At 41.2% G+C, this 21,766-nt stretch overlaps 1 protein-coding gene across 7 annotated transcripts in view; it reads right to left on the bottom strand.

Moving 5' to 3' along the window:
- RALGPS1 (Ral GEF with PH domain and SH3 binding motif 1) overlaps window positions 1-21,766 on the bottom strand; it is a 140,937-nt gene that overhangs the window by 106,013 nt on the left and 13,158 nt on the right. For 6 of the 7 annotated variants that reach the window (XR_010793393.1, XM_066610614.1, XM_066610616.1 and 3 more), the window contains exons 2-5: window positions 21,024-21,109; window positions 14,246-14,372; window positions 10,679-10,786; window positions 9,651-9,701 (exon numbers count right to left, since the gene is read on the bottom strand). Coding sequence is in view for 6 of the 7 variants with exons in the window: in XM_066610614.1 (XP_066466711.1) it covers window positions 9,651-9,701; window positions 10,679-10,786; window positions 14,246-14,302 (216 nt within the window). In the remaining variant the exon portion in view is untranslated. The remainder of the gene's footprint in view (window positions 1-9,650; window positions 9,702-10,678; window positions 10,787-14,245; window positions 14,373-21,023; window positions 21,110-21,766) is intronic. The other variant, XM_066610615.1, reaches the window with a different exon arrangement.

Below are 21,766 nucleotides of genomic sequence, written 5' to 3'. Positions count from 1 at the left end.
AACACTAGTTGAAGAATCTCATGGCATCTTTGCAAAGAGGAAATAAAATTGTACATTAAACAAATACACAGGGGCACACATGCTCAGAGTTTTAAGCTTGATGTTCGAGATCCTGAGGGATAGAACTGGATTGCAACCATAACCATAAGAAATCTCAGCCACTTGCAGTTAAGTCAGAGATACTGGGGGATAGGGCAAGGCTTTCGTTTGCTTTATGTGTAGGGAGGTTTTCACCCTTGACACTCAAGTCCCTAACCAAAAGAAGCACTGGCAGCCCAACCATGAAGCCACCTTGCACTAGTGGCAGATGGCGAGAGGATGCCAGGTCTGGGGTACCCTTCACCTGGAGTCCATCACCACCTCCCTTCGGCATACCAAGGATGTGAGCCACATTGATCTGTTTCCTACTTCTCTGAGCAAGGAATGAGTCGTCCATCTCCTTACTGTGCTCCTTGCATGCTTTTCTCAAAACCAGAAGCGTGGGGCTTTTGGTTTACAAGGACCCCCAAGCAAATGAAGGAGCTCCCTTTTTCATGTGGCCCCCTTAAACAAAACCAGCAGTCTTGTACCAACTTCACTGTTTGTCAATGTTGCTGCATGCTCAACTGGAGGCAGCAATGTTTGGCTAAACAAACAGTAAGCTGCACAGGGAATGTTGTAGGATATGGGCAAGACAATGAATGAAACTCAGGAGAATACATTTGTTCAAATTTGGCTGGATTAAAAGGATGACCAAATTAAGGAAAGGTTGTATATTTTGTCTACCATAATTATTTTTCACTTGAACATAAGAACATAAGAACAGCCCCACTGGATCAGGCCATAGGCCCATCTAGTCCAGCTTCCTGTATCTCACAGCGGCCCACCAAATGCCCCAGGGAGCACACCAGATAACAAGAGACCTCATCCTGGTGCTCTCCCCTACATCTGGCATTCTGAATTAACCCATTCCTAAAATCAGGAGGTTGCGCATACACATCATGGCTTGTACCCCATAATGGATTTTTCCTCCAGAAAATCGTCCAATCCCCTTTTAAAGGCGTCTAGGCTAGACGCCAGCACCACATCCTGTGGCAAGGAGTTCCACAGACCGACCACACTTGGTACAGCTCCTTGGAATGTGAAATATAATTTAAAATGTAAAGACTTTGTTGCTGCTGGGGCACTTCTGTACAGAGAGAGACTGAGTCTCAACACACACACACACACACACTAACATTTCTAGGATTCCTACTGTTTATACTTGATTGGCGATGAGAAAATCCTCTAAAATGCCACAGAAGTTTCATTTTCTTTTCAATTCCAGTACTGTCAGTTCAATGAATGTCTTTATTCAACCTCAGTGGCATGGAAAGGCTTCTACCCATCACTACCTCAAGGTAACAATCCTTCTCTATGATGCTGCCAGATTCTCCAGGGTGGAAAGATACTGAGAAGAGAGGTCTTTGGAATGCATACAAATACACTGTCGCCAAGTCTGTACTCGTCACCATGCTATTTCAGATGCCTACACTGAATTTACAGTGTAGCTGGGAGACTGCTGCAAATCAAAACCATGTGCTTCGGAGTTACCAACACAGTTCAGTACAATGGCTGCTCCACCTACAAGATCACCGATGTCACTTTACATACCCTGCATGAACTCTAGAATGTAGTTTTTTACATACTGTATATAAAAATCCTGCCCACTGCATGCCCAGACTTCAGTCAGAAAGGACTCTCTGCCCTGGGGTCCTGAGGATTGCGCTGCTACTTCCCTCAGTATTTCCTTTTCCTCATGGCCACCATGGGCCACTCATGGGCCACCATGTCTCCCTCCTAAATCTACAGAATCTAATCCTTTTCCTAGACTGCACCTATTTTGTCACAGCTGCCACCAGTTAACCACACCAAACCCCCATGCTTGTTATTTCTCAGTTAAATCCTGCTTTCCATACATCAGCTCTTAGCATACTGTATGCATGAAACATGTTTAATCAAAAGGGGCAAACTGAAAGGAGAGAATAAGGTAGAATACTTGGACCTAAATTGCTTCAGGCACGGAAACTGATGACTGCTTCCACTTCCCAGCCATACAACTGTAAACAGTCTCCATTCAGTGGGCCCCATATCCATGGGTTTGGCGTTTGTGGATTTGACTCAATGCAGGTGCTGACCTGCACTACTTTCAAGGCTGGCATCGTCTTGGGAAAGATTATGAACAAATCCAAAGATTATAACATACGCTAGAATTTTAAGATGGTACCATGTCCTCCTTCCTCCCCTCCATTTATTAGTTTGCTTCAAGCAGAAACTTTTCAACATATTGAAATATATTCTTTAGCCACAGAGAACCACCACTAGATGTCTTATGGCACAATCCTATATCCATCCAATGCTGGTGGAATGTGTGCTCTACCACTGTGGTGATGGCAGGGAGGCCAGCGCCACCCTGTCAGTGACAGGCCCACATGTGCCAGGGGAAGGTGGAATGGGTCGGGGAGGAAGTATAACAAGGTTGGGGGTAGCAGGGAGGGGTAGATCAGGATCGAGAGTGGGGCAGGATCAGTGACAGTGGCTACTGCCATATCACCTGGCCTGATTTCCTGACATAGCACCGCTCAGACTTGCACTAGCTGTTCCATTGCTGTGGCCTGAGTAGCCCCATAGTGGCTGTTGGGGCTTTCCTTGGGGCAATGGGAATGTATGGATAGTTAATTAGGTTTGGGCTCCCTGTAGCAGAAATTCCTGTCATAGGAGTAGCATTCTCACTGCTGATTTTTAGAAAGGAGGACAAAACCTTATTTCAATTGGTCTTTATTTAAAAACATTTTTCCCTCAAAAGGAATCCAAGGTGGCTTATAACAAAATAAATTATCCAACAAAATAAAGGCATGAGAAAAGCAGTGTTAACAAAACCAAAACCCTCAACTGAAAACCAACCACGGGGTGGTGTTTTTATTAAGCTAGTTTTTTCAGTTGGAGATTTTGTTCTTTTAGTCTGTTCTATTGCCAGTCACTACAAATAATGAAATAAAAATACCAGTTATATGAGCATTTTTGTGCACTGACTTGTTTGCAGGCTCAGTGTGAGGGATGTTTTGCATGTACTTTAACCTACAAAATACTACCGAAAGAGGCTTAGTCCACCAATAGCAACTCTTAATCCTACAAGAATAAGCTTTCGCTTCCCAACTGATACAGCGGTAAAGAACGGAGACCATCAGAGGATCCAGCTCATTTCTGCCTGCCTAACTTCACTTCAGGAGAGCTTGCCAGAATCTTCTCAAGGATTGGCTCTGCGCAGAGCAGAGTGGATTCTACATTTTCCAACACCCTTAACAGAGAAATTCAGGAGACAGTATCTTGCACAGCCACAGACATCTCAAATATATTTTATGGGTTTTGTTTTAAATTGGACATATACACACGCTTGAGAATTTTGCACGCAAAGCAGTGGAATCCAAAACGGAAAAGGTTACTTTACTTCTGCCAAGGGAAACAAAGGAGGCTAATTTCAAGTCGTCATTTCTCACTGTTCCAAATACATTCTACAGCTTGACTCCTCAATTACTAGCTCAAGTTACCACATATCTATACAGTCTCCATACTGAGATTTAACCAACTGCGTATACTCCAAACTGGAAATTAGTTAACCAGATTACCTTCCCTAAATCACTCTTGCTTTTTTTCTAACCAGAGAATTTTCAGGCTAGTCTGTTATACAAGTTTCCCAAATGCGAGTTTTGTGTTTGGGACCCAGCCAGAGGGATGGGATGTCTGATGACAAACAATTCTATATGCATGTGATAAACAGAATGTCCTGTGGGGAACCAAAGCCCCACATGTTGTGCCAAGAACAGCGGGAAAAGCATTTCCATTCTCCACCCACGCTTCCCAATGAAGTTTTCCAGCATGCGTTTGCCATCTCGGGCGGTGCCAGTTCACACCTGTCCAGACTCGTGGCTCCCCCATGTGATCAACAGATGTGGTCCGAGAGCCTGGAAAGCAATTGTTCACGTGGCACAGAGCGTTAGAAATCTCTGTTGTGTGTGATGGCAAAACCCAAACTGGATCAAAAGGAACAAAAGGGAATAAAAATAGTAAAAACAGGTCTGTAAATATGAACAGGAATAATTACCTCTCCAGTAAGTACAAGCCAGGGAAACAAACACACTTAAGTCTGGAAAAATCATCTGACATTTACATTTTGATTATTTAGCAGCAAACAGAACGGATCTTCTACATTTTGCTATTAATATTCAGCTGCCTGAGGTAGGAAGGAAAGCGAACTTTCTCATTATGTGTTATTCCCATTAACTTGTAACCTTCAAGTATGGTTTATACTTTTCAGCAGGAGTTTTCCAACTGCTTTTGATTGTGAATGTTCATCCCAGGATAGCTATTAAAGTGAAAGACGTTTATGTCTAGGTACTCACAGGGAATAGGTAACTTCAGTTTCAAGTCTGTTTCCTTTAAACAAAGTGACTTTTAAATTCAGACTAGCCAACCTACTTTTGCTGTCGTCAATATTTCTTTTACTAAGTCCAAATCACAGTAAGATGTTTTTAAGTCAACACAGGAACTAAAACTGGGGGAATTTCTGTTAGAAGGATACTGAGAAGTTATGGAATGGAAATTGTAGAAAAGAAAATGGAATGGAAAAGAAACGGAATTTGTAGAAGCATTTGCTTTTACTGTGTCTCGCCATATATTTAAAAAGTTAAATCTAGCTATGCTGCCCTTTTTCAATTTAGGGAAAAAAATGTTTAAGTTGTTATGTAAATGTACCAACATATTTCTGAGTTAAACCACTTAAAAAAAAATATATGAGAGAAGTGTCAGCCAGCATCACTGTACCGTATGTGAAAACCAGCTGTCCCATTACATAACCCTATTTGCAGGGAGTTCAAAATTCTCCTGTAAAATGTTCCATCTAGACTCACTCCAGCCATCTGGAGTTGGAAACCAATCCATCTTTAGCCTCCTTTAAATAAAATACTAGTATTGTGAACACAGCAATAAGCAAAAGAGTACAAGTTTGAGTGTGACCTATCACTAGTAACTCAAACTACCACCAACTGGCCTTGCTGCCTAGGGAGAGTTATCAGTCACTAATGAATAAACAGACAAATAGCACCTGAGCAAGCAGGCAGACAGGTGCATTCTCCATCTCTTTAAATACGGAGGGGAGGAAGGAAGAACCCTGGCAAGTAGTGATAGGAACCTGCCCCTGAAATCACAAGGCTATAATCAATTATGTCTCCAACCACTGCAACACACTAATGTTTACTAAGGTCTCCCTGACAAATCCTGAATGAAAAATAATGTTTAGAGGGTCACATCTTTAAGTATCATCAAGGCAACAAATGTAACAATCAAATCCTGACCTTCTAGAGATTCCTTCTGTAGAGAGTTGATCTCATAAGCTATTTCAATTGCTCAAAACAAAATGATTCATGTGCATTCTTAAGCTGCTCAAAAACAGACACATTGAGCTGCCAAACCACTTCCCAAGTCTTATACGTAATAAGTGGCTCTGGCTTCTAAGTTGTCATGCTATGTCTGGGCAAATGACATAACTTGATTACAAACAGAATATGATTAAAAGAAAAACTACTGCGACCAAATATGAAATTAAGGATCCTGACAATGACATTTGAAATGAATCAACTAAAACTGTTTTAAATTGGCTGGATCAGCCTGGTACACCTACAGCTGCTTTGTGTACGTCACCAATCCTCTTCAGACTAAACTGTGAACTCATGGTGCGCCTGAACGGAATCTGCTCATATCTAGTCGCAAAAAGCCAAGGGGTTTACTGAACAACTGGTGAGTTAGGAGACAGAGTTTGCTGCAGATAGTCCCAGGGACTTAAAGCCTGCCAGTTTGCTTTCCTATTTTAAAAGAAAAATGCTTTACTAACTACAAGCATACGGCACTCATTAATGTTCATAAAACATCCAACACTTCCCTCGGCCCTCTGGAATGCCTCTATGTTCAGTGCTGGATAAAACTTACATCAGAAAAGGTCAAGCACCATGCTGAGAGCTGCTGATTTTCAGTTATCATTAAACTTCATTGGCATAAGCACAGTGAGGAAAAGGAGAAAATGGCTCCTGACCAATAAATGACAACATTACTATTCCTGCTGGTAGAGCCAATGACAGGTTGCCTTTGCCATCTGCTAACAGGCCTTTGGGTGGAAAAGTCATTGCTGCAAGTTCTCAGAATCTAAGTTCATGCCCTTTTCTATTTGAACACAACGGAACAGCGCGTTGTCCGTGATTATTAGAAAGGAGAAAGTTAAAATCAGGGCGACAGTATTTTCATCTCAAAGCATGAGTAAACACACAAATATTCCAAGAAGCTGGGTTTTTGAAGACAAGTCTGACTCATGCACTTCCTGATCCAGCCTAACTGAGATTGCATCAATCATTGCACATGTATACAGAGAGACCACCAAAGGCACACAGGAAAAAACACAGCATTACGAAGTATCTCGGTTACTCGGATCAAACAAAGATAAGTGCAAAGTACAAAAATAAAAGGAATTTTATCCTTGCTCAGCATTTGATCTGAGCAAAAAAGGCATGTTGAAGATCCTTCATCCTGTACACCACCTAACTCTGCTTTCCCTTCTTAATGCACCAGTGCTGCCTTTTGGGCTAATCGCATCAAGCATTAGGTCGCCTTCTTCACCCAGACAAATTTCACCAACACAAGATCTAGTGAGATTCCTTCGCACAAACGTAACATCAAGTTCAAAACTGACTTGGTAAATACAAGTTATATGGTGCAATTACTGTACCTCAAATGCTACACTGGATTCCCAGTTGGTCTCACACAGACAATGTAGGTCAGCTCTGTATCGTATCTATAGCAAAGTATAGCAGATCTGCATTTTGACCATGTGGGCCAGTAAGCCCCATTTTTTGCTTGCTCCCTGATGGGAAGACGTAATGTTATAAGTTGTACCTGCAGAGGCACTTCTTGGCAATCCTGGGCCCTGCAATTGAGCAAACCATGGGCTCAAGCAGGAACTGAAGGGGAGTGCAAGCCTGGCTCAGCAGGCACTTAAAAAAAGGGAACTAGCCCAGCTGCATCCCTCTCACCTAAGGAGTCAAGATCCTGGACTTGGAGCTAGCAAAGGAACGTGGCCCTGTGTTCGGAGATGCTGTTGCTGCCACGCATCACAGGTACAACTTGGAACTTCTGCCTCTACGCAAACTACCTGGCATCATTCCTGTCTCCAACTCTGGAAAGCCAACGCAACTCAGCATCAACACTCTTTACCTAGGGACCAGCGCTGTGACTCTGTAGGAAGCAGCTTCATGTGATCCTACGTACTCATCCTTGAAGTAAACAGTTGTTCCTCACCTTTATGTCATGGCACTTCAGCTTATGGAATCATTCATTTCTGTCCTCCTCCTAAGAACTTGCTGGTATCGCCTCTTATTGCCTGGCTGCATTTCTAGCTATATTATGCTTTGCTGCGAAGAAGCCTGACTCCTAACCTTAGGGAACTCTGGAAGAGCTCTTGCTGGTAGAGGGATTTTCCAAAGCAAATGCCTATGGGGCATGGGGGAATGGGGTTCTTTAAGCAGCACAAGACAGCCACAGAATTGGCCACAGCTCCAAAATTTCACCATAAAACATAACCAAAACACACCATAAGATCGGTCCTGTCACCTTTCAAAACCATTATTAGGAGCAATCTATATTTAGTTCATATTGACACAGTCATTCCATATGTGAGATTCCATGTCAACATTTTTAAAAAAAGGCACAAACACCACCACATGCCAGAACATTACAGCTTTCAATGACTATAGAGAATTAGATGAGGCAGCTAAGAAAGACCTTAGCTGAAGATGTTGCTAATTGGGCATAGGACACAGGGCACAAGCTGTGTGTTCAGTACAGATGTAAGCAATTAGGCATCAGAGCTCTGACTGCATTTGCTTGACATGCCTTGATAAAATTAGTCACTTCTCATATTCACCAGGGAATAGGCCAGCTATACATTACAACATTAGCAAACACTTCAGAGTTTTCCCTTGCATTCTGCCAAACTTGAACTCGGGGTCTACACGGCTTCCTACAAGGTCTGTTTTCTCTCTACTCTGACTTCTAAAGTTAGAAAGAGCCAAACAATTTGAAAGAAGCTTGCCACAAACCGCATTTCCATCTACTGCTGTCAGTCAGCATTTGAACCCAAACCCCGCCACTGCTCTACCTAGCTCAAATGGGACCACTGTTAATTGACATGTGGCAATGCCTAACATTTCAGAAGTATATCAAAATACAGTTAAAAGTGAAACAAGTAAGTTTATTTAAACAGTGGTTCAGTTCTCTGGTTCATACCACTTACCAAGACCTTAATCAGATGCAGAACAAATCGTTGTAAAGCAGAAATTCGGAAAAGGTCATTCAGTAGTGGAAATGGGGGTGTTAATTCCTGCAGTAAGCATGAACTTTTCTAACCAGAGTATTTAATGGTGCTACACAAGGTACCAGGCAAAGAGAGCGTCCCTGAACTCTACCGTGGCTTCCACCTACACATTCTTGACCTGTTTAAGTTCTCCAGTTCACTTGTGCTTTCTATGTTCTGCCCATAAGACAGACAGATAACAAAATCTTGCTGGAATCCTTTGACCATATCCTGCTACCTCCTAGACATAACAGGGGAAGGCAAGGCTGAATTCTTAACCTGCTGGAGACCCAAAAAGACTGAACTTTGCTTACAGCTCCAGTCTTCTCCCCTTTGGGGCTGAAGGTAGTGAAGATATCGATTGAGGTGGTCTGGTCCGGGAGACCTGTTTTGGTGGCCCTCAAAAGGCCCCACTGCCTCCTCCTGCTTCAGCAGCTTTTCCATCTTCCTAGTGTGCTGTGCTAGCTTCTCCTTTGGAGAAGGAGAAACCAGAATGGTGTGGCAGTGAGATAGCAAAGCCTCTCTGCACCCACCGCCACCTCCTCTTGCTGCCTGAGTTTGCTGAGTGACTTTGGTCACTCAGAACCTGGAATTGGTGTTGTCGTCATGTAATCGCCCCGTGTTGGCGGTCGGGGTTGATGCCTTGTAGTATTAAAAGTTGAACTACCCTGATATAGATGATGAAAGGGGCAGAGAGTTGTACTCTGTGTTACAACTTCTTACATCTAGGAAAAAACGCTTGAATTGAAAAAAATCAAGAGATCCAATTGACTCTGTTTCTTTTGTAGTCATCAAGAGAGGTGACAACAACGTGAAAATTAATACTGTATGATAGCCACGGTGACCAGATACAATGGAAATCTGTTGAAGAAGGAAGAGGAAATTTTGGCAGGTACAACTTTTAAACCCTTTCACGCTGAGCTTCACCTGCCAAAATTCCCTCTTCTACAGCATGGTTAAAGGTATAGACACTCTGTCCTCCATTGTATCTAGTCACCCCGATCATAGCAAGAGAAGACAAATATATAGCACTGGGAGGGAGAAAGATCATACGCCATTATTCAAAGAATGAAGTTAAGGGAAACAGTTCCTACACCTGCATTCATAAAGAGTCACAGTGTGCAAGGGAAGGGGGGCACAAAGGCCTGTCTGCAACTGGCCTTAGAGCTACCCAGTTGCCCACTGTTGTCTTCAAATACATCTCAAAGGGATTTACAGTTAATATAAGGACACATACCTCTGGCTGTATAGCTTTAAATACTGGCATATCCATCAGTGTAATCTGACTCTGTAATAAAAGTTAGAGAGAGAAAAAAAAAAAGAGTCACAAGTTTACAAACCCTTGGTTTGGAGCCAAGGTATTTGGGTATTTTGGCCCCGAGGTAGGAAATTCTAAAGGTAGCCAGGCCCTGCATAGCTTACACGTGGCTTTCCCCAAAGCTGGCAATGCACAGAAAGCCAAGTATTGTGTGCGCTTCATTATTCTGATGGACTGCACTATTAAAGCTGCTTGCCCTGAAATAAGGATATGTGTGTATGTGTATATAACTTTTTTTCTTTAAAGGGAAAAGGCTACATGTCCCTTTTACAGGCAAGTGTCACTTATTTAATATGAAAGCAAAGCTGCTGGTTGTTCTTGCCATTGCTTTTGTCAGTTTGTCAGAATCACCACAGTGACGCACATTATTATTAAAAATATTTCTATATCACTTTGATCTATTTTGATATGCTTTATTTCTAACATAAAGTGCTTTACAAAGCAAAGGAATAAGATGTGTCTTCCCTATTCAGTCACACCCTAAAGCCTTGGTGCATGTCAGATCAGTTAGAGAAATTTTGCTTTTAAAATTTATTCTAACTATCAAAACAGGAGGGAGATCCAGGAGTTGATGGTACTAAAGAAAATACTGCTTTCTTTATATAAGCCTGTGAGAAGGGAGAAAATGCAACCAAGGGAGCCTTACTGCTAAAGCGTACCCAGCTGTGCTAGGTGCTCCTGCCCCAAGTTCCCAGTTCTTTATTTGTGCTCTTCAAATATACATCCTGAAATGCGCAGTATAATCATGAATATAGTGATGTGGCTGCAGCAGGGGATTAAGTAACACTTGTGCTGCATTTGTGCATCGGTAATTACAGCCTTGACCTGCAATTCAGAAAAGCCCCACAACACTTGCCGAAAGACAAAATCTAAGTATGGAAATCTGAATAAGACTTTTTTTAAAATCATGACTACACTTGATAATATTGGCAGATGTGTAAACTCACGGCAAACTCCTCCGGGGTTACTTTCAATACATCAAACACGACTGCATCATAGCTTTTGTGAGCATAATCTGAACTCCGTCCTTCCAGAGAGTCAGAACTGCTACTGCCCTATGGAAAGAGAGGAAAGAAAGGAATTTACATGCCATAATTGAAGGCTTAACCACAAATAAAAAAGCAAGGCTGAGCCTCCTGTCAGTTTACGTTTTACCAACACCCTACTTTCCTAACAAAGAACCTTCAAGCTTGTTCCTTTCGATGTGGATCAGTACACTAATATTGGCGAATACACACCAAACGACAAGCAGACCGGTAATGACTTCCAGTTGGGATGTAGCCAGCATGATGACTCTGCAGCAATCACTCTTGACCTTGTCTGTTGTGCAGTATTTAAAAGATTTATAGTCTGCCTTTTGATCAACGAGATTTCCAAGATAGTATACAATAGATTATGCTGAACATAATACAAAGTTATGTGGGCAGGACAGGATAAAGCATTTCTCCAGTTTTGGGGTGTTTCTGCTATCCCCCCTTCAAGAGCCTGTGGCAAGCCTAAGGGAAATAGGCTAGCACAGCCTACTGGACAGGCTTGTCTTCCACAGACAGAATCAGATGGAACCATCACGTGGAGGGGGGTCCCTTCTCACTCAGGTAAGATGCAATGTGGTTCCTGGCTTGATTCTAGGGATGAGGCAGCTAAGGGAGATGGCTAGGGAAACAGAACATTCAAGTCTTTCTCCAACTGTTCCAAACTCCTGAGCAGGTGAGCAGAAGGTTAACAAAAACCACTGGTTCCTACCACCATATGAGTTCACCTTCCTAGGTTGTAAAGATCACCATCCAAGCTGCCTGTCCACCTTTTCCCATCCATTTCCCTTTCAAACTTAGAGATAGAGATGAAGTACATGCAGTCAAGCAGAACACTCTGCTGCTTACAAAGCAAAGAAATCCAATCTAAAACTCCAGGGCAACAACACTTTTGTACTGGTACACAAGGACTTGACTCTCTTAAAAAAATCAGATTATCTTCCAGATTTTTTTAAAAATACATGATATAATATGTAGTTGCTGGACTTATGTTTGCATACTGAAAACTAAATACTACAAATGGGGAAGGGGAGGTATTGTTTATAATAAATACAGGTCCAGCCTATTTATACACGGATTTTTTATACACTGATTTGACTCAACACAAATGGCCCTTGCAAATGAGAAAGAATGTGCTGATCTCTGGAGAAGGGGAAAAATGCATCCCTTTAAAATCAGTTTTAAAAACTGAATAGTTCTTTAACAACAACCTCCTTAATAAGAGAGAGAGAGAGAGAGAGAGAGAGAGAGAGAGAGAGAGAGAGAGAAAAGCAGGCTAACGATCCATCAATCCTTCTCTCTCCTGCAGACCCCTCCCTTCCCCCAGCATGTGAAAGAAAGGTGATCATTTTGCATTAATGAAGGGAGGGGCTGAGTGAAGTGCTGATGTATTGTCTTCTTAATGACTCTTATCTTAGAGTCAAAAGGTCAGCAAGGCTGTTTTTCAATCACCTTTCAATCACAATTTCAAACAAAGAAACTTTGTTTTTTAAATTGATTTGCTATAGTGCAGTTTTTTCAATTCACGTGAGTGCTTGGAATGGAACCCATGTGAATAGTCTCAACCTCAATTAGACAATGCTGGCTCTCTCTCTCTCCCCCCCCCCTCTCATTATGTTAAGTTGAAAATACTGTGTATTTTTATGTTTTCTGCCAGCTACATTGACAATTCACTAGTGAGTTGCCCGAAGCCAGACAGAAAGATTGTGGCAAATCAGAATTAAATCCTAGATCAGACAGATCGGAACCTAGCACCTTAATCATGAAGGCAACCTTCCAAAATTTAGCAAGACAGTTCCTAACAGACGCTGCAGATTTACCGTAACTTCTCAATAAGAGGATTATGTAAGGTGCCAAAAAAAGCAGGTTAGTAAGTAGGTTCTTGATATTTGGGGTCATGGTAGAAATCCCAACCACAAGGCTGCCAGTCTCACTTTCTTAGCTATTGCAAATGTTTGCAATACAGTAACTTTATTTTTCAAGAACTCCATGAATAATGCTCAATCGTCAAAATGAACTGACTTGTTTTGTCCACACTTGACTTACACAGTTCTGTTGCTGATTTTTCAGTTATTGGTTTAAACCCATCATGCATTCCAGTAACTCCATACAACGTTTTCACAGAAAACTATTCTACATAACAGAACTCAATAAAAGGCATTTTTCATAACCTGGCATTCGATATTCCAAACAGCTCAAACCTGGGATATTTTACTACACATCCTTTTAGGGGAAAGTTCATGGGCAACCCAATCCTATCCAGTGCTGGCACAATAGGATCACAACGCCCATGCTGTATTCAGCACTGAAATTGAGGAGGCCGGAGTCTCCAGAGTTCAGTAGGCCAGTGTCGAGCTCCAGCTTGCCCAATGGAACTACTCAGACCTGTGCGAGCAAAATTGCTGGCGCAAATCCAAGAAGCCCCCTGTAGTGCTTTAAGGCTTGGGAAGGGAGTTAGAATATAGCATAGGCCTCCATCCCTTCCAGGGCCTGAACTGCCACCCTCTCCCCAAGTCAAAAGGCTACTGAATGGAGAAGCATACAAAGATTGGTTACACACATTTGTTGAAAGGACCTATTTGTGGGTGATTTTTTTTTTAATTAAGTATCTAACAAAATTTTATTTTAATGCTGAAACCAGGGGCACTGCTGCCTTGCTAAAGCATGCCAAGGAATCAGCCAAGCAAATATCATGGAAAGAAATCTAATTTCATGAAAATCAAGGTTTTACTTAAAGACTAATGAGAACCTTTTAGCACCCTTATAAAACATGTTCTGTTTTTAAAACAAAGATATTTGATATTGCTGAACCAATAGACAGGTGGAACAAGGTTTTGCCTGAGCAAACGTGACAAGTAAATTATTTCCATCTGCAAGAAATTTAATTTTTGTTTCTGTAACTTAAGTATCTAAAAACAACAGCAGAGTTTCCTAACCAAAATCTCTAGCTTACAAAATTTGACATCATATGATCTTAAGGACCTGCATAGCATTTTCCTTAAATACTGGGAAAATGAATGCTGTATCTGTATTGGACAAGCTGTCCAATGACCTTTCCATTCAAATGTTCAACTAAAGAAATTCAACTGCTTTGTATTGTACCACTTTGTCTTTGTCTTGAACCACTTTGTATTTGTCTTGAACCACTTTGAATACCATTTTAGAAAGCTCAACTTTCCTACCTCCAAGTCAGTAAATTCCAACTTCTAGGGATCAACAAAATCATTCTCAAAGGGAACTGTCTTTCCCAGTACCACAATAAGTTGAGAGAGAGAGAGAGAGAGAGAGAGAGAGAGAGAGAGAGATCTCTGAAAGGGCTGTGAACAGGCATAAGCAAAATTTCAATTTTACAATTTTAAGTAATGTGCTAGTTCTTAAGGAAACAGGCCATCCAGATTGATGACAGAAGAGATGCCAAAATAAGCTGAAACGTCTGTTCGCTGTGGCTGTCACAACATAAAAACACACACACAGGAAGGGTACCTCTGGAGTGGCGGAGGTCACTGTCACGTTGGCCATGAGGCCATTCCTTTTATACATACTCTCCCTGGGATGCAGGAAACTTCAGCTCAGCCACCGCTGGTGACACAACATGATGAATGGAGAACTGCTGCAAGGCAAAATACATTTTATGAAAAACTGATTTAAATGAGGCCACCAGCAGGGAACAGAATGATTATTATCAGAGAGAGGAAGAAAATCATTTGCAGAAAAGTGTTTTAAGCCAGTTTGCCCGAATGCCATGCAAACACACTTGATAGTTGATACTCTATGGAAATATAGTGATATTGACCTATAAAGCTACACACAGCTTGAGTCCTACATAATTCAGAGGCCACCTGCTTCCCTATGCTCCATTTAAATTCTTCCAGATTGGCCAAGCAAGTCCTTCCACCCAAATCTGTTCAATGAAGTTCAATGGAAGTCTGCTGCAGGGCTATAAACTCTCTCCTGTCAATTTAGAATAGCCAGGCATTTTCTGCAAGCTGTACATGCCATTTTTGCATGGTGGCCTGGGTTAAGCAGGGATGGTGGTATCATAAATTGCCCAGTTATGTACATAGACTCCCAAACATATCATGTTCTGGGAAGGATAAGGTAAAAAAATACTGAGGACAAGGGCGGACATAAAAGTGTATATTTGGTTCAGTGAACTGAGTACATATGACATTCATTTACCATCATAAGATACAATATTCTGGGAAAGGAGAACCAGAAAATGTAGATGAATGCTTATTGCTCTTGGGGAAAAAATCCAACTGATTAATGATACAACCAAAGTTACTTACAAACCATTGCTTACTGCTCGCTGATCCCTTCAAACAGTTATCCCTTCAGAGTTATTTGCTAACCAATTGTTCAGGAAAGATTGCCTCTCAAATAGATTGCACTTCTTCTTGCCTAAAACTATGACCTCTGCCTCAGAAGTGGGTACTTCACTGGCATCAGTAATATAGTCTATCACAAGTTACCACCAGGATTTAGATAAATGATAAAAATGGGAGACTTAAGAGCCTATCAAGCAAAACGATATTTGCATTTTTTAGCACTGGAATGCTATCCCCTTAACGATACAGCACCTCGCTGCTTTCCGGCAATGGAGACAAGATGTCCATCATTAAGATCTACACAACAACAGTCTCCAGGCCTGAGAAATGCCAGAGATTTCTCACATGTTTGTCACAGCTGTTGCATTTCAGAAGACAATAGCATCTGTTCATAAATTTATGTAGTGTCCAGTCACTGGCAAAAATCAAATAATTATGCACATATACTCATGGCTAGAACTTCAAAAGCCAACAAGCAAAATTTACAGTAGAAAGCAAGTGCCTTTCCTACAGGACTTGTTTCAGTTAACGCTCATTTCTTTACTTTGAAAACAAGAGACAGACAACTTTTCTTGAAAAAGCTCTACTATCAAATTGGAGACAACTCCTCTGTGGAATGCATTAATTCAGAGATGAAACTATCTAGCCTACCTATAATGAGAATTTCACATTGCTTCTGCCTAACCAATAATTTGTGCCATCAGGTCCTTTATCTAAGTGTTTGACAAGACCAAATACTAGCATATTTATGATCCCAGATTCATACATAGGCCATGAGAATCAGTTTCCATCCATTATCAGTCCTGCAGGTTGGTGTGGCGATTCTAGTTCTTACATCTATGTCCATCATTATATAGCCTGAGCTGCATCCTAAGAAACTTGCAGTGAAATCCTATGCACACCTGTTCAGAAGTCAGTATTTCCAGTTTAATGGGAACTACTCCCAGGTAAGTGTGTACAGAGTTGCAGCCTCAGTCATGCCTAACCCATGAGGCAAATTAAACCCTGACTTTATGAAGTCACATTAATATTAATGGAACTTAATCTGACTTTGTCAGGGTTCAACCTTCTGTGTATTGTTTTTGCACACAGGAAGGCAAATAGATTTTTAGATAAAATAATGTTTTGTTTCTGAATCTTTACACGTTTTGAATTGTAAACTATTTTTGATCATATAGAACTACAAATATCTAAGAAAAATCAAGGCTTTTAAAGGCATTGGACAAAAAGTCATGTTTTCCCTACTTTTCATGCCATCCTGTTCCTAGATAAGCCCCCATATTTATCAACCACACTCTTCAAAAGAGCATCCGTTTCACTGCAGTGTTGTTTATTTTGGCTTATCATAGGATGAGGTCTTACTTCATCATCTTTATTCTGTTGTGGATTTCTGTATCCAAAATAGCTGTTGCAAAATGAGCCAATGAAGTAGAAGCATTTATAAATATGGTTTTCATATCAGGGCCACTAAATATTCCCTTGCCTCTCTTCTGCCTGCCTCCTGACTGCATTTTTTGTGTGTGAAGGCTCAAATAATGCTCTCATGAAAGTAAAAGTAAATTCCATATGTGACCTTGTAGCCTGTCCAGATTGAGTTCTGGCGTCCAGTGTTAAGTAAACCAATAAAATGATACGAGAAAGCATCAATGAAACCTTAAAGTGTGCACCAGCCATAAAAGAACTGAAATTATTTTCCCCAATACTCAGCAGATTGTTTCAGAGAGTTCAACTGCAGAAGCCTCAGACAAAATGAATACAAAGTTCTGTCAAAAACGAAACAGAAACCTCTGCTAACATGCATGTGTTACAAATGCTCAATAAGTAGCCTTTAAATGGTGCTTCTCTAGTAATATGTAAGGACGTGTTGGTTATCTGTAAGTGTACAGTTCTTACACACACACACACACACACACACACACACTGCAGTTCTCCCCAATGCAGAGTCAGCCTTGGGAAGCTTCCAGAGCTTCGCCCTGCTCCTTCTCTAGATTTGATATTCCTAACCCCATAATCTGTCCCATATTAAAACAAAGGAACAGCCAATTCAAGGAGATCCCAGACACCTGTTCACTTGGTACTGTACCGGATCAGAAAGGACCCTTCCAGTTCTTCCTGGGGGAGTGAGGCAGTACAAATCCGAGAATTATTCCTCTTGGTACAAAAATGCATTCAGGTCCAATGAAGTTTTCCAACTTGCATTAATGGAATACCAGATAATGAAGAGGCACTGCATTCTGAGTATCTGAACTTACCATATACAGCTAATTGCAAAACTACAGAACTACTGCATTGTAACACCAAGCATTGGATATAACTCAGGTTATCTCATAGGAAACCTAGAGCATTATCATCTCAATTTGAAATCCTCAGATCTCCAAGACTATTAAGGCCTAGCAAGTTTACAAGCAGCAGAAGTCACATATCCATGCCAATTCACAAACATCTGGTGAGAAGACGGTACTTAGCTAATCACAGACAGCAATTCAGTTCCATCCAAATTCTATGAAGAATGAAAATTAAAACCGAACACACTTACCACAAATTCTGTGCAAACAATTTTCTCTGTAAAACATGCAGAAAAGTAGGTCTCTTGATTGTTTCTGTGCATCCCTTATAAGTGATTGTGTCATGCCAACTACATCGTTTGTTTGTGCCTACACTTAGTCTGCACAGACCTACTATAAAGACATCCACTGCATCAGAGTTAATTAAAAAACAATCACTCTCACTTGAAATATTTTTCTGGCCCCGAACACATTTTTATATTTTTAAGCAGAAAAAAATTCTTAATATACATAAAAAAGTAGCCTTTGTGTGAAATAACTCATGAATTCTTAATGACTTTGTGCGTATGTCTCTTTCTACTCTGCCACGCCTTCTTATGCAGTCTTGTAGCTACATGGGGATGCTGTCAGATCACCAAACACCATGTTCACTTGCATGGACTACACACTTCTATCTGTTCCTGTAGAGCTTTCCAAATGTCTAGCCACAAGATAAAAGCCAATATCTAACAGAATCACGCAACTAGTTCTGAGTCCCCAATGAGGCTTTGAATACAAGTTCCATAAACAGCAATCTGCCACTCTGCATGGCAAGTTCCTCAAAACTGATTCGGAATTCTCAAGCAATTTGTGACATATATAGGTTTGCAGCTCAAGGTAAAAAAAAGTCCATAGGCTACTCCTCAAGTAGCAGCTCAAGGCTTCCCAGTGGCAGAGAACGAACTGGGGTCTTCAATGGAAAGTCCCCAGTCATGTTCTTGCGACCAGACCTCAAAAGAGTCCTTGACCCATGTACTTCTGTACTGTACCCACTATATTGATTTACACCATCGATTTCTGTATCCATTTCTGGAAAGCTTTCATGGTTCAGATACAGACTTGGTCCGGTACTTGTTAGATGGGAGAAATGAGTGCTGCTCATCAAATGTAGCAAAATATATATTTAAGGCACTGTCAAGGCATAAATTCCTCTGTATTTCTTTGCCTGATCAATGATTGGTGGCTACCCTGAATGTTTTAATTTTGTTTTCCTGTTGGATTGTTTATGCCAATAAAGGTGGAATGAATGAATGAATGAATGAATGAACTGGGCTCTTACTCTGCTACGCAGCCTGTGCATTCACTAACACCATGAAATTCCACCATTATGTTTTTAAAGTACATTTATAGCCTTCAGGGAGAGGGAAGAGGCTCTCATTCAGAAGGTCCCAACTTCAATCCACATGGAGCTGTAAAAGAGCTCCTCAGTCTCTGAAAAGTCATTGCCTGTCAGCTCAATAAACATGTGCAGCATTTAAATATAGAGTTCTGTGTGTGCAAAGCATTTAACGTGTTATCATGATGCTGTCCTCCCCAGGTATTTATTATTGTATCCCCCTGTATGTATCCCTCTAGTGCAGATAGGGAAAGCAGGCTGAGAGGGAATGGCTTGCCTAAGGGCTTCATAGCAGAAGCAAGAGTCAAACCATGGAAGTTCTGATTCATAGCCTCTTGTCTCTTGGTCATTATGATCCAGTGTAGACAATACTAATCTAGGTGAACTGATTGCTCGATGTGGTACACGCATACCTCAGCTTTCATCCACTTGACCTTCATCACTCTGCTCTTTCAACCACTTTCAATTATAAGCTCATTTCAAATTTTGTCCACATGCTTCCCTCTCTCATTCAATTTCATTCAACGTTCCACTGTGTCCATCCATGTTCTTATCTTTAGTTTTACTTTATTTCTGTTTATTTAGGTTTTTTATGCATTTGCATGTGTTATATAGGTAGCAGTTTACATTTCTCACTGGCCAAAATAAATCTGCAAGCTAAATAAGGCTCTGTTTTGACATTCATCCTTTTTTGACTTTCATCCACGCTCTGGTCCCTAACCAAATGAACATAAGAACATAAGAGCAGCCCCACTGAATCAGGCCATAGGCCCATCTAGTCCAGCTTCCTCTATCTCACAGCGGCCCACCAAATGCCCCAGGGAGCACACCTGATAACAAGAGACCTGCAAGGCTTCCTGGGAATTGTAGTTAAGAACATAAGAACAGCCCCACTGGATCAGGCCATAGGCCCATCTAGTCCAGCTTCCTCTATCTCACAGCGGCCCACCAAATGCCCCAGGGAGCACACCAGACAACAAGCGACCTCATCCTGGTGCCCCCCCCTTGCATTTGACATAGCCCATTTCTAAAATCAGGAGGCTGCACATACACATCATGGCTTGTAAGCCATAATGGATTTTTCCTCCACAAACTTGTCCAATCCCCTTTTAAAGGCATCCAGGCCAGATGCCGTCACCACATCCTGCAGCAAGAAGTTCCACAGACCAACCACACGCTGAGTAAAGAAATATTTTCTTTTGTCTGTCCTAACCCTTCCAACACTCAATTTTAGTGGATGTTCCCTGGTTCTGGTGTTATATGAGAGTGTAAAGAGCATCTCTCTACCCACTTTATCCTTCCCATGCATAATTTTGTATGTCTCAATCATGTCCCCCCTCAGGCATCTCTTTTCTAGGCAATGAAAGTGCAAGGTATTGCTGTATCAAGTAGCTTCTAATGTTTTGGTTAGAAAGATGAATTTCAATATATGTTAGAAAGCTTTTCTGAGTCAGCGCCAACTGGATTATCAGCAGAAACAATACACACTTCACTGCACTTCTGTATCTTATTCAAAATGTAATAACTCCCACAGTATATTACTGGACACATTATGGGCTACAGCTGTCAGCAAAAACTAGTAAATATATATCAAATTCAACTTTTCACTTAAATTAGAAAATTTAGCCTAACAACCGTTTCTGCATAGATTTGTCAGGCTTTACCATTAAACTAGTCTCCAGCTACAGAAAGTAATTTCCTAAAACCAAGCCTTGTTCAACACCACCACCTAGTGACTGCCTACCAGAAATGCTGGAACTGAATATAGGTATTTGGAAAATTGCTAATAAATCAAAATAATCTAAAGCAGCCATTCTCAGCATGGGCCAAATGGGGAGCCCTGGCAAATTTAAGGGCAGGCCACAGACCATATTCAGTAAGAAATGATTTTATGTTTATCTTGATGGGGAGGGGGGCATGGAACCTGAGAAGAACTTCTAAGGGGGTGTAGCAAAACAAAACAAAAGGTTGAGAAGAGCTGATCTAGAAAACCAATAGCAACAACACTGATTTATGAGAAAAGACCAATGAGAATGATAGTGTGTAATACACTGCTCTCCAAGTTCAATCCTCTCAGCCTCAATTCTAACACATCCTTCTAAGGATCCCATCCTATGAAACTGGGATACACACATAGTTACGGCATAATCCTGCATGTCTAGTTAGAATGGTGCTAGTTAGAAGGTTCTGTAACTGAGTTTTGAAGATCTGTCACTCGTGTATGAAACTTTTCCTTCCTTCCTCAATGATAATGTGCAAGCATATTCACTTACCCATGCTTTGTTTTCCTTTCCGGTTTTAAGTCCAGGTGGTCAAACAGAAGTGAGGGCTTGCAGCACATCTCTCAGAACAGATGTTTCTGGATAAGACAGATTTAGGAAAAAAAAAAAATCAGCACAATTGTTATTTTCCACTTCTCATAAAGTTTACAATATTCCAAGGCACAATATCACCCTAGGAAATCAGTTACGCATTCTGAATTTTGCACTTATTCAACACAAAGCTTTGTACTGGATCTCAAGAGGCACCAGGACATGATAGTTGGCCTAAAGTAGAACAGCTCTAAAACCTGAAAAATTGACTGAATGTGTTGTTACTAGAAAATCCTTTCCTCATATGGCTTGCTTGAGCTCTTGGCTACAAGAACAGGCAGTCTGATCTCCTGCTGGTATATGGGATACAGCAGAAGTTGCACTGGTAGCCCTAAATTCGGCTTGCTAGCAGAGGATAGGATCGTGCAATCATTGGCACTGAGAAGTCAATGTGCTATCCATTGTATATGTTAGATTGCAAACTCTTTGGGACAAAGGCCGGCCTACTTTTGCCCAGAAAGCTCATGCACATTGATGCTGATTTTTTTTTTTTTTAATTCTCACTGCCAAACTTGTAGTGAGATGATAGAAACACTGTCATTAACACAGCTTATCTATACTTCTCATTCAACACAGCCACCACACAACAAAATGGCAAAGCAAAGCTGGCACAAAACAAAAACTTACTATTGTCAATCATTTGT

Source organism: Tiliqua scincoides, chromosome 16, assembly GCF_035046505.1.
Source record: "Tiliqua scincoides isolate rTilSci1 chromosome 16, rTilSci1.hap2, whole genome shotgun sequence".
NCBI lineage: Eukaryota > Metazoa > Chordata > Lepidosauria > Squamata > Scincidae > Tiliqua > Tiliqua scincoides.
This window is presented reverse-complemented; position numbering and strand designations above follow the sequence as displayed.